Here is a 17,203-nt window from a genome sequence, read left to right as displayed (position 1 = left end):
CTGCTCAGCTAAATGATGGCTTTGCCATGGCAACACACCAGCTCTCTGGGTCTCATACACTAAACCAGTTCTCATTTCCATGACAACATTATCAAAAATCTCAACCACAAACAGAGAGCTGCGTCAGCTTCCATTAAAATCCCTCCTGCTTCACTGTTTTGGCTAAGAAACTGAAACTAGAGAGTGTTTTCCTAATGTAATGACCGGCCCCATGTACACACACACATGTTCACACACACACACACACACACACACACACACACACACACACACACACACACACACACACACACACACACAAAAACCCAGCTTAAATTACATGCTTCCCACCGTGATCCCCTACCACTCCTCAAGCATACTGCACACACACACACACACACACAAACAAACACGCAGCCTGTGACGTGTGTGTGATACCTGGCTAGCAGTGATACAGTCGGTGAAGGCGCTCCTCCTGGAGAAGAACGTAAGGAGCTGCTGCCAGCGAGAGGAGGACGTAGAGGGGGAGGAGGAGGCGGGAGAGGAGTTGGAAGGGGAGGAAGTGTGGGGAGGTGCCAGCTCCTCAGAGGAGCCACGCTTGGGTGCCATCTTCTGTTTGACTCCCAGGCCCCCCCCTTGACCCCCGGATGCCCCGCCTACCCGCACGCTGCGGGGGTACAAAGTGTTGTTGCCGAAAATATAGTTCATCGTCTCTGATGTCTGTTCTTCCTTTAGACAGACAAGATAGAGTTCATGTTGGAGCGCTTCTCCACTGCTTCATCTTCCAGTTTCTCTCTTCTGTTACTTCGTTCTCTCTTTCAGTCTCTCTAGATCTGAAGGTGTTGTTGTCAAATAAACAGTTCAACTCTTCCCTGTCTTCTTTCACCAGTTGCCGCTGAAGATTAGGTTGCTATTACTGATATTTTCAGCTTCTCTTCCTCAATTCCTATTTGTAATGATCTCTTTCCCTTTTCTCTACTTCAGCTCCCTCAGGATAGAGAGAGCAGCTGGCAGATGGATAGATGATGATGATGATGAGGAGCTGGAGGAGGAGGTAGAAAGTGCGGGGCAGGTAGACAGAGACCTCTCAGAGTTGGAGCATCAGTCCATCTGTCAGGGTCTTTGTACATCCATCTGCCCATCAGTCCAGCTGCCCATCTGTCTTGTTGTCTATCCATTTGTCCATCATCCCATCTTCTCTCTAGCCAGGAGAAATCTCCAACATCCACATCTCTGGAAAATCCCCCAAAAAATCCTCTTCTCTCAAACTCCTTCCTCTCCTTCACAGAGAGGACAGAGTGAGGGGCGTGGGCCAGGCAACGGCAGGATGCGAGAATTGATTATTTAAGAGAGTTCACTCTTTCTCTCTCTTTCTCATCTCTTCCTCCCTCCCTCCCTCCTCCTCCTCTCTGAGTGATAGTCCAAGGAGATGACCAGTCAATCTCCCCCTCAGTCACTATGTGTTCTCCCATTAAATATGGAAGGAAGAAGGGAGGGATAGATGGGTGGCAGGACAGATGAAGGGAGGGAGGTGGAAGGATGTAGGCGAGGAGGAGAGCATCTGAAGTAGATGGATGGTTGGAGGAATCATTCTGCAACTCTTCTGCAACTCTTTGTGCTTCTCCTCCCCTCCCTCCTTTATCTCTGATGTCGCTCCAAGTCTCACTCTCTCTTCTCGTCTCTCTCTCTCTTTCTCTCTCAGTACATTATTCAGTCTCTCTCTCTGTCTCTCTGTCTATCTATCCCTACACACCCTCTCTCTCTCTTTCTCTGCCTGTCTTTCAGCAAATTGTCTTTTCCCGTCTTTTATTGGAGCTGCAACCCGACGCCTCTCTCCCTCACTGTCAGATATCATTACTGGTACAAGCCACGCCCCTACACCCCAGCCAGCCAATGACAAAACACAACCCGCCCTACTCCAAATACACATACACACCCTGAAACACGCATGCATGCACAAACATTTGCAATGATGCCTGTTGCAAGTCGAGGAAGAGACGAGGTAGAAAACAGCTGAGTGCCACAGAAGAACACACTCAATGCTAGCCAGTGGTTAGATAGATAATGAGATCAGTCTCTCTCTCTCTCTGTGTGTGTGTGTGTGTGTGTGTGTGTGTGTGTGTGTGTGTGTTTGGTTAGTGGAGGGGCGCAAGAGTAAAATAAGAAAGATGTTCACCCAGTAACATCAATTCATATAGAAGCACAGCACCAGCAGGTCTTCTTCTAATGTGTATACATGCGTGCACTAGTTGATCGGGTCGTTGTTTATACATGTGTGTATTTGCGTGTGTGCGTGTGCGCGCAGAAGAGAAATCTCCTGAGGCTGTTTCCAGACACTGCAGCACCCAGCTCTCCCACACACTCTCACTCACTCGCTCCCTCTCTCTCACGCAGACACACACACACAAACACACACACACAAACACACACACACATAGACAGACGAACACACACACAAGCACAGAGAAATACACGCATAGAGCATGACTCCAGAATGGAAAACAACAGGCTGTTGCTGGGCACCGACTGAGATAAAAGAAAAGAGAGAAGACGAGGGGATAGGAGAGGAGAGGAGAGGAGAGGAGAGGAGAGGAGAGGAGAGGAGAAAAGTAGACGACCAACCAGAGCAGAAGCAAGCATCCTCACAGCACCCTCAAAACATGGCAGAAAGGCCTAGAGGCTTTGATTTAGCTTGTGTCCTTTAAGGCAAAACCTAAGCTAGCTTTGTAACTTGCTTCATCAGGTACATAACTCAGACTGACCTTATATGTACTCTTCAGCTCTCTAATCAGAGCCATTTCCTGTGGTATTCTCAAGAGTCTTGGGTGCACAGTTAGCCATTGCTAACGAAACAGCTATCGTATCCTCCCTGAGGATTTAGCCACAGGTGGAGCGGGACCCCTGTCACAGCTTCTTCCTGTGTTTCCTTGGGAACCGTATCTATGGCAACAGTTTTGCAGAGTCCTGAAATACACCTGGTACTGGCTGGTGTTGTTTTCCTAAGATCTGAATAGATGTCACTGTGATGTTTTATGCTCCTTATTAACCTTCTGAGAAGAAATCTGCTTCGTGTGTGATAACAGAGTGGGTGAGAGTGACTGAGGATTTTTTTTATATGAGCTTCCCCCTGAATCTGGCTTGACTCATCACGACTTCGGAAGAGGCCCGTGTGTGTACATTATACAATTATACTATACTCAATAGTCCTACTTCACAAAGTTCCTTTTAAATTCTCATTTTCACTTCATATTATAAGTTTATTTATAAAGCACCTTTTAAAAACAGTCTACAAAATGCCTTGACAGAATAAGCAAAGACATACTGTACAACACAGAGAGCAGTAAGTAAACATTCATTTTTTGTTCTGCAAAGCTCTGACCTACAAGACACGAGACAAATAATGCTGTATTTATGTAAAGCTGTATTTTTACCATATTTGCAATAAATATATGACTGAAAAACTGCAATATAAATGAATTTGAGAGCTGATATCAGCGTTTTACCTGTGGCTAAACACCAGAAACAGAACCCATGATCAAATAAAACATACATTGAGTTATTTATTGTCAGATGTTGGATTCAAACCTCTTGTTTAACCAACTCCATCTGAAACAATACATATCCAGAGTTAAAACTATATGGTTGCAGTGCATTACACTGATGCAACCAGAGCTTCAAGCACCACCCACAGCCAGTAAGAATAGACACATCCATTATAGGCCTACTGCTCTCAGTGCTAACACACAGAGAAGCTATCATCGCAGCTAGCATAAATACCACTGGCACAAAAACATTAGCATCTGCCAGTCACCCTCTACTGTCAGTCTGTCTGCAGTTAGCCACGTTAACAAAAAGTACAATCCACAGACATGTGAGCTGACACATCAACTCAGTGACACACTGGCCGTATCACAACCAGCCCCACCTTCATGTGCCTCTTTCTCTTTCACGTTTTCCTTCTCTCTCCCTCTCTCTATCTTTCGCTCTCTCCTTCACTCTCTCTCTCCAGTCAAATGTCAGCCAGTGAATGCCAGCTTTATTAATATTTCAGGACCAATTAAATAAAAGCACACATCATGCATGTTTAATGTCTGACTGCTGAGACAGCCAACTTTGCCTTTCTATCCGCTACAGGTAGGCCAGGCCAGTGATAAATAGCTTAGCATACAAATACTGTGTTCACTTTTTTTAAACAAATGATTTGCTCCTCTCCTGTCCTGGCTGTGGGCCCACCACGGTGTGACCCACAAACTATTTTGGAGGCTGGTTATAGGCAGTCTGACCCTGTAGGCACAGTAACCCACTAACAACCCAACTGTGTATGATTGGCTGTAATCTAATCTGGACTGTTGTCTGTAGAAACTCCTTAAAAATGACTCCAAACAAGCACATTTTGAACATTGGTGGCAAATTAAAAACTGAAACATAGTTTTGTATTTTTTTTTGCTGTCACATTATGTTAGCTTGTCTTTAGCTTCTGCCACGACTCTCAGTAAAACTGCAATAAATATTATGCTTTTATACTGTGGACAGCCATAGTTATAAGCACCGTAAGCCAGATGCCACCCAGATCTATACTGCCATCTATGGTTCCTAACCAGTTTGGCTCCCTCCCAGCCTTTCCATTAGTTCCCTTTCAGATTCTGCTGAGGTACATTTTGTACAGCTACAGTATTTCAAGCTCACATGGTAAACACGGAGCATATAGAAAGAGACATATAGCCCTGGGAGGTTGTTCCTTGTCTTCCCGGCTATAAAGCACAGTTTATTTAAACATCAAACTCATTTTGCTTTCAGCATAAACAACAAAGAACATAAAGTAATGGAGGCACAACATAAAAGAAACACCCACAAAATGTCATAATTAATATAGGCATCAGCTTTTGTTTTCGAGTCAAGTATCAGAGTACACACTGACATGTTCACAGTGGCGTACAGTATATTACACTGCTATCGATTAATGCTGATCATTGTTCCATGTCACACATCTCCTGACTGACAACACCAAGTTAATATTTCTTGCTCAGTTATCTTGTCGGTTGATGAAATTTCACTCTAAATAATAATAGATAAACATAAGCTGCTCAGTGACGTCAAGCTTGGTCCATGCTGTTCTGTAAAGACTTTATCGCACTGGGTGTCTGTCAAGGCAGAGCCAAACCTCACTGTAATGGTTTATCAAAGCGTCTGGATGCTATTTCTTCCTTGCACATTTGCTGTACAGTCACTGGTTTGATTGCACATTCAGCCCGGTGCTCCTCCACACTGAGGCAGAAATCACTTCACACCTGTTAAACTCCAAGTCCTGCATACATAAAGGTCTTACTTAGATTTTTATTACTGCATCAGCAGGACGGGGGCGGGATTCATTGGGGAGGAGTTATTTGGCTGACTGACAGGATGATTAACATCCAGCAACAAATCTGCCCGCTGTCTTTGTGTCTGTCTGCCTGTAATTCTCTCTTTATCCCATCTCTTGCCGCTCCCTGGTCCTCTCTGTTTTTCCTTCCTTCCTAATTCTCTGTATTAGCTTAATGACTAAGAGCCACTAAGGTCTCCGAGTGGTCTATGTGTCTCTTACTCTTTGTGTGCTATACAGAAAGGGCAAGTTACTTTTTAGTTGTCTTCAGCAGTAGATATAAATTCTGTCAGCAAAGTTATTTAAAGATAGTCAATTACACTGCTGTACCACAGGCTGCATTTCCTCTCCAGTCAAACTGTCTCGCAGGTTTGTCAATACTGATAACAATGAGGTGTACTATTCACTTTATTGCCCTCCTGTCTGTGCTGATGATGTGCATTCATTCAACCATCAATGCCTGCAATCAAACACTTAGATACATTCTGCTCACTCAGATTTTGTGGTGCTGCACAAAAAAGCTCTTTGGCTTCTGCTGCCTCCTGCAGTTTAGAAACTGCAACTACATCTAACCCGAGAAAAGATGACATAGGAACCTCTCAGCTCTCTTTCCACACTCATTCACTCTCTTTCTAATGAACAGTCTCCATACAGAAGACTCAGAAACAAAATTAACAGCTGTTATGTGACCATCAGCAAGACGGTGGGTGAAAGGCTTTATGGTGGAGCCCAAAATAAATGATCTCTACTTTTTGGGCTTTGGCTTTACTGAGTAGCAAGTGAAGATTACACACATGTCTATTCCTTGTGTTATCCTCCACATCACTCCCATGTCAGACCATGTGTACGGTACAAAAGTCACAAAAAGTCACACAAACATATCAATAATATTGGCATGCTCTGGATTAGCATCATCCACAGAACCAAAACCAGTGCATACAAGAGCATTTAAGCAGTATTTTGGTGAGATTAAATATTCATGTTAAATTATTTAAATAAAAGCACAGAGTGAGCATGCAGCAGAGCTGATCTCTTAAAGGTGCAACATGTAGCATTTTTTAAAGTCGGCATAATCTTCGTAAAATGAATAAAGATCTTGGGTATAATTATCATAAACATAATTATATAATGTGGTATTGTTTCTCTAAATTAAATCATATTGTTTCATAAAGTATCACATACTTGTCCCATCCCCCCTGCTGTCTCCTCTTCAGATATGATGCTTGTCTGTAAGAATATAAAACATACTTTTTTTTTTCTTTCAGAGAGCTCTGATGGTTTAGCTCCATTTGCACAAAGGAGAAAAGTGTCATTTTAAGTGAGGTTTTTTGTCTTTTTAACAATTTATTGATCTTGATAAAAAGCTACATAGAGCACCTTGAATGTTTCTTTGAGGTGTTGAGGCATGACATCTTTTAAATTCAATGGCAACAATTCCCACAGATTACAGTCTAGTAGTCTGTAGAATTGTCTCACAAAACACAATAAATTAATAAAGAAGAAAGGAACCACATGCTCAAATATCTTTAAATTCAGGGACAAGAAACAACTGAAAACCGACAGCATCTCACGAATGAACAAAGACTGTATTTGGTAGCGAAGAAGTCATGCGACGTGCTCAGAGGCGGGATTACCTGGTAGTAGGCGTGGCTTTGCGAATAGAGGGAGGAGAAAGGTGGGGCTGGGACTTCATTCAGCCTCTCTCCCTCTTGGTGAGGCCACGCCTCGTCATCAAATGGTACCTCAGGAGATTCTACCTACGATGTACAGACAGAGCTCAGGATGGTGCAACTCATACACACACAAACACACACTGCGGCAGACTAATATGTTAGGCAGGCTGCAGGCTGATCATTGCACAGGTGGCAGCATGACTTCAACATTACTTACAATATGTTTCTTTCTTTCAGATACCAAATAGAACAAAGCAAAGACAATGCAGCTTTATCAGACAAAACACACATGTACACAGCTCTTTTTTATGCAAATAACAGGATAAACTTCAGTATTGCGCAATGAGTCCCTGACAATCAGTGACAATACATTTATGTAAGTCAAAAATGTAGATTATTGCATGTTATGACCAGCAGAAGAACAGATAGTGAAGAAGTCTATGTTACACTATTCTAAAAACGTATGTGTTGCATCACAATACAAGATGTGACATATTGTATATATGGATTATTTACAGTATATTACAGTACACCCCTGTGCAATATCAACAAAATGATAAATGATTTACAATTGCATCATCTTACAGTAATTGTAGTACTTTTAGAAAAGAAGGGATCTTATTTATAATTAAAAACAAACAGGTTACACGGACTAAATTGCCTCAAAGAACAACCTCAAAAAGTACACGTGATCACAGGATCAAAATAATTACACCTGTGGCTTCCATTTAAAACTAATCACCTGAATAAAGTTATAAAAGAACCTGTGAACACCACAACTATCTGATTTTCTGGTCTGTGTTGTGTCTAATGCTACTTGAATCCACATGGTGAGGAATTGCCTGAACAAGAAACCAGATTATGAGACTCTATAAAGATGGGAGAGGGCACAAGATCATCAGTAGGCTCTTGAACAGAGGCCAAAACACAGCTGTAGCAGTGGTTAGGAGGCACAGGAGTACCTAGACTACCAATAACAGAAGGCGCAGTGGCCATCCTCGGAAAATGACGGGCGAGAGCTTCTGACTTGGCACAATGATTATAAAACCATTGCTCACAAATCAGCACAAAACTGCAAGATTAAATGTTGCCAAAGAAGATGAAAAGAAGACTATGAAGATGAATATTGGCAGCACCTTTTTTGGTCAAATGAAATCAAAATACATTTGTTTGGATCAGATGGAGTCCAGCATGTTTGGCGTTGGCCTGGCCAGGACTACCACAGTGACTGCATCGTGAAACCTGGAGGTGGGAGAGCGCTGATACAGGGCTGTAGGAGTGCAAAAGGTGTAGGAGAGATTACATTTATAGCTGTCACTATGGAAGCAAGTCTCAACCAGTCTCAAGAACCAGTCTCATTACAATTAGAAGGAGAGGAATTTTCCAATATGACAATGATCCCAAACATGCTGCAAAAATCACATACGAGTTATAAAGAAGAAAAAAGTGAAAACATTATAATAATAAAAAAACACAGCATACAGCAGCTGAAAAGATTAATCTGTGGAAAAAAAACAGATTTGTTCTAAACTGATCATTCATCCCAGGAGGATCAAATCTGTAGACAAAAATGAAGGCGGGTAGACAAAATATTAAAACTAAAAGAACTGAGTGTCACTAATGAAGCATGTCCTGACTTTTACTGCAGTTCATTCTTAAATATGGCAGATTTAGATGTCACCTTAAAACAAATAAAACTGTATTAAATGGAAAGGAATGGTAATTACTTTACATTTTAGTGATACTGATCAGGGGTGTACTCAGTTTTGTTATATACTGGATATGATATGATGAAGAAGTAACGCAAATGTGCACTTAACATAAATTACAGAGAGAAAGGAGAAAGTCTGTTTGCGCATGTGTGTGTTGAAAAGGAGAGAGAGGGAAAGAGAGACAGAGAGAGAGAGAGAAGGGAACATATACATGGGGAGAGCAAGATGGCAAATCCATCTGTCATACAGAAGCAAGCCAGATCGAGCACCTGTGGTCACACGCACACACACACACACACACACACACACACATGCACGCACGCCATTTGGAAAGGAGGAGTTCTTAAAATAACTTGAATACCCAAATACACCAACAGCAAGACACACAAGAGTGACGCAAAGATGATGGTGTTTATGATGCAGTAGTGAAGGCTGTTGCTGGATAAAGATATGTGGACCTCTAAGCCAAAAAAACCCACAAAATTCATTGTTGGTGTATAGTTCATGGTTCTTATCAAACAGAGGCCACTGATGGAAAGCTTGATTTATAAACAAATGGATACAAATATTTAAAAGATCAGTCAAATAATCAATCATTCATGTGATGATACAATTTTGCAATGACATAAAATAAACTAATTTACACCTTGATTTTAACAGTGAAATGCTTTGAGGAGAGAAGGTGATATGCAGCCACTAGATGGAGCTATGAACCAACATTTCCTGCACTGCGCTGATAAAATGAATCCCTATAGTTTTGTCCTGCAGATGAAACTTGGACTTGAGGTGACTGAGTCAGTCCGATGACTTAGAACTGACACAACAATGATACACACAAACACACGCGCACACACATACTCCTCTGCTTGGACTGCCTGCAGCATGCTGAGGGGCTGTCGTAATTTACCCAAGAAACACACACCACCACTGACAACATGAGACTTGATTTAATAAATAATGCACAAACTGATAATCGCTAATGGCAGATTTTAAAAAGAGTGATATATAAGTGGTGGTGGTGGTGATACAAAGAAGACATACAGAAGAGGACAAAGAAACAGAGACATGAATGGAAAATGAGAGAAAAATCAAAGAAGTGAAAAAAAAATCCTTTGCCATTTTAAATCTTCTCCTTTATTGCCTGTCAGCTGTTAAAGAATCACTGTAAAGCCTTTTGTGGTTTATAGCTTGAAAAAAAACTGAGCATTTGCACAGAAAGAGAATGATAGAGGATCCACTGGGAATACCATTGGGTGAATTAAACCTTTGATCACTCACTTTTATAGTTCAAGGTGGTGTAAGTAATTTGGATTTTTTTTTAAAATATGCATATTCTCATGTAATTCTAATGGACTTTGAGCTTGCCTCCGCTTTCTCTGTGTGGAAAAAAGACACCAGTAAAACCTACAATAAGAGGAGCAAGAGACATAAACATAAGATGACGGCATGTGTAATTAAGAAATGAGTGTACACATGCAGCAGGGTAACCAGTGTTTGCATACGAGAGAATATATGAGTGTGTGTGATCAAAGCTGTATACGTCTACAGTGATGTAAGCACTAATCTGTAGACAGACACAACCCAATCAACCAAAATAAAAAGATTACCAAGCCATGCTGTAGGATTACGTGTGTGTGAGATTGATACAGAGGGAAAACGAAAGGGAGACCATAAAAAATAAAAAAAAATAAAAAGAGAGAGACAGCCAGACGGACACAGACTGGGTGCAGAACAGGGATACGTAGTAATGGGCCTCATTACTAAAAAATGGGACAAGCATTCGACTGAATCCCTACATGCCAGTTCTGCAAAAGTATTCTCCTGGTACAAAGAAAGGCTCTGTGCATGGAAGTAAATTTAGGCCAGTATCCTTGACTTCCAAATACCTCCAAAAAAGACCAATCTAATTCTGGAGCCATACTGGATAAAGGTCCCTCTACTTCTGGTTGTACTTGAACTTACAAAGGTTAATTCTCGGCTACCTTGACAAAAAAAAACAAAAAACTGTTTGAAGTCATCAGCCTCAAAAAGATACTAGACCAAGTTCTGAATAAATGACTACACAATCATATCATGAAGCATATCACCACATGCTGCTGGCTAAAAAAAATCTAATCTCCAAAATGTGGGACGATAAGAAAACCGGCTGGATTTAAGCTTTACTGTATAATGTGTTTGTCCATTTTACAGTGGCATTCAAAATGGTTTCAAAACACAAGGAACAGTCTGTGGTCCAAATAATGACAAAAAAATTGTCTGACAAGAGTAAATATATGTGGAGAGAAACGTAATGCCACCTGGATTGTGTTTGTTTTTAGTAAACAAGATGAGGAGACGCTTTTTGGCAACTCACAAAATGTTCATACTGCACGGAAAATGTTGAAAGTGACAATGTATTTAAATTGTCACTTTCAAATTGTGTTCCCACCATATTTGCTCTTGCAAAGTAGCATTTGCTTGAACCAACTAAAGCATGATTAAACATTTTATGGTTATGTTTAGCCACTCACAGCACATGGGTAAAACTTGGGAAAGATCATGGTCTTGGTTAAATACTGCCAAAAGTAACTTTACTTTTTACAGTGTGCTTGTATTGCTTAAACCAAACCACACACAGGACTCAGGGTGCAAACTACAATCCAGTGTGTCAAAGTCATTCACTTGTTACCATTCCCACCATTCCCACCATCCACCCTGACCACATCCTTTTGACTTCAATATAATACAAGAACATGACTGAAATTAATTCAGTCAGCTATTTTTCCCTCAACACATAACTGGAAAAACATACACATTAGTATATAAAAATTATTTCTTGGAGAAATGATTGTGAAAGGAACATACTTTGACACTAGACAGCAGCAAAATATATGTTATATTTTTCTGGTACTGTTTAAGGGTTGTTTACAGTTTTAATCAGGGCCTGGCAGATAGGGGATTTTTGGGGCCGATGCTGATATTAGGGAATAATAATATTCCAATATCGATTGGCTGATAATATTACATAATATATTCGGCAATGATCCATGAAATGTAGTTATCAAACACCTATGACAAAGATATGTTATGAAGGCCATGATATTTTATGGTTTAAACATAAACTAAGTTAAAATGACATCAGTGCACTGAAACAGTAGACTTCATTGGGAATTTAATAATTATAAAAATATATTATCTGCTGAGTGATATATTGGTCTGGCTCTGGTATTAATAGTTTGTAAACAAAGCAAGAAAACTGAGCTTTTGTTTCAATTATAATCATTTGATGTTGTAACCCAAAGTTTTCAATTACGTAAGAACACCACGAATATGTGAGCTCAAAAACTATGAATTTGGTCTTTAAGTCAAAGCTTTACTAAGGTAAAACATAACATGTGAGTTATTTGGACACGTGAAATGACAAACAGAGTGGTCAAACATGATATACCGGTGAAGCGTGAGCCATGTGTGTGTGTCTGTACAACAGACAGGTAGACAGTGTTTGTTAGTAGATGTGATGGTGACCAGAGGATGTCAGTATGTATCCCAGCTTTAGTGCAAGCTTGTTGTCTGGCACACTGATAAAGAGCCACAGAGATAGACAGTCAGAGTTAGTTACCTGAGCTGGCGTGATGTGTGTGTGAGTGACATATCCGTGAACATGTTGAATCTGAGACAGCTGCCGCTCCGCCACCTGAACCAGCTCTGCGCCCCGCAGGTCACCGTGACGACCAAGGGATCCGTCCCTCCCCAGTGATCGTTCCCTTTCTCTCTCCATGGTCCCGGTGCCCCCTCCCTCTCTCCTCCAGGTCCCCCGCTCCCTCCCCTCCCTACCCAGGGTCCCTCCATCACTCAGCTCTCTGGCTACTCCCATTGGGTGCTGATGGCAGGGGTGTTGGTGAAGTTTTGGGGCGCCTGGTGACGCCCCTTCCTCTTCTTGATATCGATACTTCTACAGCGAGAAGGGAGGAGGAGGAGAAGGAGGAAATGATGGAAATGAAAAAGAAAATGCAGGTAAAGGAAGGCCAAGAGAGAAACAGAGACAGAGAAGAAAAGAAAAGAGGACAGAGATGGTTGGGACGAAGAGGTATAAGAAGGTGGGCAGGAGGCAAGGATAAAAGACAAAGAAGAGAAAGGTTAATTTAAAGAGGAAGAGATTTAGTCAAGCTGGGAAGGAAGAAACGTGTAATAAGCATAAAAGAATATAGCAGAGTGTGTGCATGTGCATGTGGTATGACTCAAGTCACTTTCAGAGACACACACCAGATTTAAGACCAGTTGATTGGGGATGGCTTGTCCAACTGGGGACAAAAGCTGTATCCCCAGTTTATAAAAACGCAGATTTTTTTAGGTCAGTGGTTATGTTTCGGGTAAGAACAAGTCTGCAGGAAATGCATGTAAGTCTACGTAAGTACAGTAAAAGTGACTTAAGTAAACCTGTGTGTGTGTGTGTGTGTGTGTGTGTGTGTGTGTGTGTGTGTGTGTGTGTGTGTGTGTGTGTGTGTTTGTTTGTGTGTGAGATGTTTCTACAGTTTGTGTGTGTAAGTACATACAGTCATCCAGGTGTACACCCAGCATGGTAGTAATTGTTTCATGAGCTTTCTGTATTGTGTATACCTGAATGCACAGACATCCACACACACACACATAAAAATACACACACACACACGCTGGACATGAAACAGAAGTTTTGATGAAAAACGAAGTGCAAAGCTGAATTAGGACAGTAAGCAGGAGGCAACTGAGCCCGCGGGAATAACTGCTTCTTTCTCTCTTTCTCGTCTCCCTCTCTCTATACCTCCATCGTGCCTCTTTTCCCTCCACATCTCAGACTCTCACTAAGTCTCACTATTTCCTCTCCCCCGTCTCATTCCCTATTCCCACGCAATCTACCTCGCCTCTCTTCATCTGTAAAAAAAAAAAAAAAATGTTTTGATCTTTTTTTCTGCTTTACTGGACAGTGCAGTGGAGCTAAGGGGGGGGTGGTATGACAGGTCCAGGTTTGAATCTCTGACATTGTGGTTACATGGTGTGCAATTTATCCAGCTGAGCAGCTGCGAAATCGGCCCCTCTGTGCACTGAATGCACAGGGACACTCATTCATTCTTTCCAGGAAGTACACTGATGAGGTGAATGCAGGTAAAATCCTTCATCCCTCATTGAGTTTTCTTATTACCTCTATACCAATCAGCAGGAGGAGGAGATACAGATAAAGGGAAGCAGGATTTTCAAGCTTCTAGACAAATGAGATGTGGATTCTCTGATCGTATCAACACACAAGATAACAACACAGGCAGCTTATACAGTGACAAAACACACCATTTAATCTAGTCATGCATTCAGTATAATTCAGGTATTGGACTCACAGCTTGACTCTGTCGAAGGGTTAAATGGAAGCAAGAATGTGCATTTTAAAAGGATTTGCAGAATATGCCTCATTGTACCGTAGCTCAAGACTAGTATGGAGAAATAAACCATTTGAGAGACTTTCTACATCATAATTCAAGCATAGAGATGTCAAAACAAGTGAAGCACTAACCCACAATGTAATAGATGTTGAGTAATGTAATGTCATGTCAAACGGCATGAGTACATCAGGAAAATCACCACAGTAAAGGTCAATGTTTGGCCAGGAGACTCTCTTCTTTATGATTGAATCACTTTTTGTTTGTGCACCTTTTTCTTTCTTTTTTTGTGTGGTCAGCTTCAACATGTGACCTCAATCAAGATTTATGTCATTGTATAATGTGTAGCTTCCTTTCAGTTTATCTTTATTCTGCTTCTTTGAAACTACACACCTGAGATATCCAATACAGCCACTCTTCACAGATGATATCTAATGTAACCTGCAATAGCAAATACATTTTGAAGACAATGTAATGCTGCCCTGATTACATTTTTTTACCAACAGTGAGGAAAAATTAATTCATGTATCTGCACATTTTTTTAAGCGCAATGTATTTTAACTTCTTTTTCCAACAATATCAGAGACAAATCTACATGAAGGGGAATGAAGAGGGGTAACAGAGTGAGAAATCTGAAGCTCAATTCAAGACAATTGTTTTAGTAACATACCTTTAAAACACAATATATGTATTAGTGCTGGGCAAGTGGGTACTGGGTTGTCAGAAAGGCGGATTTTGTAAACTGGTATTGTTTGTCTAGGTTGAGTCATTACATAAAGAGCTGAGAATACTATAACAATGACCAGTAACAGACAAATACAGCCTGCAGCTTAGAGACAAGATAGATTCACCTCCCCTAGAGTGAGCCAGACAGTCTCACAGTTAGTCCTATTAATATGACATTTGACCTTTTGACTTATCTCCTTAGCTAGCCACAGGAGACAGAACTGACCTCTATGAGTGTGTTAGTGTGTAATCCCCAAAAGGCTTACCATTAAGTTTTGGGTAAAGTGGTTAGAATCAGGGTTAGAGATGGAGGACTGTGTGTGTGTATGCTAAGGATTAGTGGTTTGGATCAGAGCTGAAACAGTTAGTTGATTCATCAAATAGCCAATTAAACATTAAATGAATCAGCAACTGATCGATAATTGGTGACTCCTACCTCCTGTTTTACATTACAGCAAACATAATATCGTTGGGTGTTGGTCCGACAAATACCTGAAGACATCGCCTCAAGGAAATTGTGCATTTTTTCAATCATAAAATCATGACAAATGTTATCCTATAGTTTAGTCAATGGTTGGGGTTAGGCATGTAGCCGTAATGTATGGAAAAGCCTCCAGGTAATGAATCCATACAACGTCCTACCAAGTCAAGAAAACAAGTGTGTGAGTGTGTATGTGTGTGATTTGTCATACAGCTCCCTCTGTGTCTCTGTATCAGTAACTACACAGCCAACAGTCTTAATTAAACACCCTTCCCGAGAGACAAAATTAAACAATTTGCGCTCGGGCCCAGACGGAGTAAAAAGGCTGTTATTGGTATTTCCCTCGTCAAGTGTTATTCATTATTAGACTAGGGAGTATCCTTGATTTAAAAGACTTAACAGCAGTTTGCTCAGCATCGATTCTATGATGTGTTTACACTTTTGTCTTTGAACAATCACCCACTGACAGCAAGCACAGTGTCTTATCAGGACAAGATTAAAATATTATCACTACATGTGACCCTGTGCTGCAGCCGGCTGTCATCTCGGTCAGCATCAAGATGCAAAGCTATTCTAGAAATTGTGTTTTGGGGCAGGGAGTGGGCGGCTGCTTTGCCCAGGAGAGCCCCTCTGTGCTGAACAGTATCAGCTCATTCTTGTGAATTCAAATAGACATGGCAGTGTGTGTGTGTGTGTGTGTGTGTGTGTGTGTGTGTGTGTGTGTGTGTGTGTGTGTGTGTGTGTGTGTGTGTGTGTGTGTGTGTGTGTGCTCTCCCCACTGCTTCTCCTGCTGCATACTTTAACCTCATTTAGACAGGGATTTGGGAGTAAACACCCATCTGAAAAATGTGAACCGTCTCGTGACCTTCAGCACGTTTCATTCCCTGCCTGCCTCTCGCTCTGATCTTTTCATTCACTGTCGACTCGCTAATTAGTCAGAAATGCCTCAAAATAATCTTGGAAGCAGCGGTTGAACAGCCAAGCACTAAGACCCTAAAGAGACCCTGGCTCACACTGTTGTCTCAACACTGCTGATCCTGCCCTCTGCACTCACACGCACGCGCATGCCCACGCACACACACACACACACACACACACACACGTAATCTTACATTTTTTGTTTAATTGTCACGTGACACAAGAACACCTCTGAAAAAAATGAATGGATGAATGAGCAGAGACACTAAATATGTCTATTTTAATATCACTGAGTGTGTATGTGTGTGCGCCGCGCTTCTCTGCCTGCTCGACTAGCAAGAGCCGACCGTACCTAATCAGGACTGTGCCTGCAGATAGCCTACTCAACACACGCACACACATGCACAAAAACACACACACGTGCACACAGTGGATGTCATGTGTTAGTGTGTCAGCCAGTCTTGCGTAGCCAGAGAAACGTGACTAGATTGGGAGCAGATTCAGCATCCTAGTACATATCTGTGTGTTAGTTTGTATCTTGTGTGTTTGTGTCTCTCTGTGTGTGTTATTGTGTATATGTGTGTGTGCGTGCGTGCGTGCGTGCGTGTGTGTTTGTGTCAGAGTAAAGCCAAGCATTAGTCACGCTTGGTGAGATATGAAAGAGCAGGGGATCCTCTGCCGTAAGGGACTTTTCACACACACACGTGCCTTCATCTCTCTCTTTGCCTTTTTTTATTCTCTGTCTCTCACATCACGCTCTCTCTCTCTCTCTCATACTTTATTGGTGATGAGTATAAAAGCACTAACAACGAATAACAGCTGATGACCAAATTAATTTAGTATCCGTGACTGACAAATACAAATGGCTCAATGATACGAAGTTCAACCCAATCACAAAATCAATGAACACATTTATCAAAGGAATTAGATTTTTCTAATGGGATTATGAATGTTTTACTATACAGAACCAG

At 41.5% G+C, this 17,203-nt stretch overlaps 1 protein-coding gene across 1 annotated transcript in view; it reads right to left on the bottom strand.

Moving 5' to 3' along the window:
- Window positions 1-17,203, bottom strand: part of LOC133985362 (disks large homolog 1-like) — a 111,712-nt gene that overhangs the window by 65,548 nt on the left and 28,961 nt on the right. The window contains exons 5-6 of the mRNA XM_062424983.1: window positions 12,322-12,654; window positions 6,973-7,095 (exon numbers count right to left, since the gene is read on the bottom strand). Of these exons, the coding sequence (XP_062280967.1) occupies window positions 6,973-7,095; window positions 12,322-12,654 (456 nt within the window). The remainder of the gene's footprint in view (window positions 1-6,972; window positions 7,096-12,321; window positions 12,655-17,203) is intronic.

The sequence above is a fragment of the Scomber scombrus genome, chromosome 8, assembly GCF_963691925.1.
Source record: "Scomber scombrus chromosome 8, fScoSco1.1, whole genome shotgun sequence".
NCBI classification, from domain to species: domain Eukaryota; kingdom Metazoa; phylum Chordata; class Actinopteri; order Scombriformes; family Scombridae; genus Scomber; species Scomber scombrus.
The sequence above is the reverse complement of the archived record's forward strand: the minus strand, read 5'-3'. Positions and strand labels throughout refer to the sequence as shown.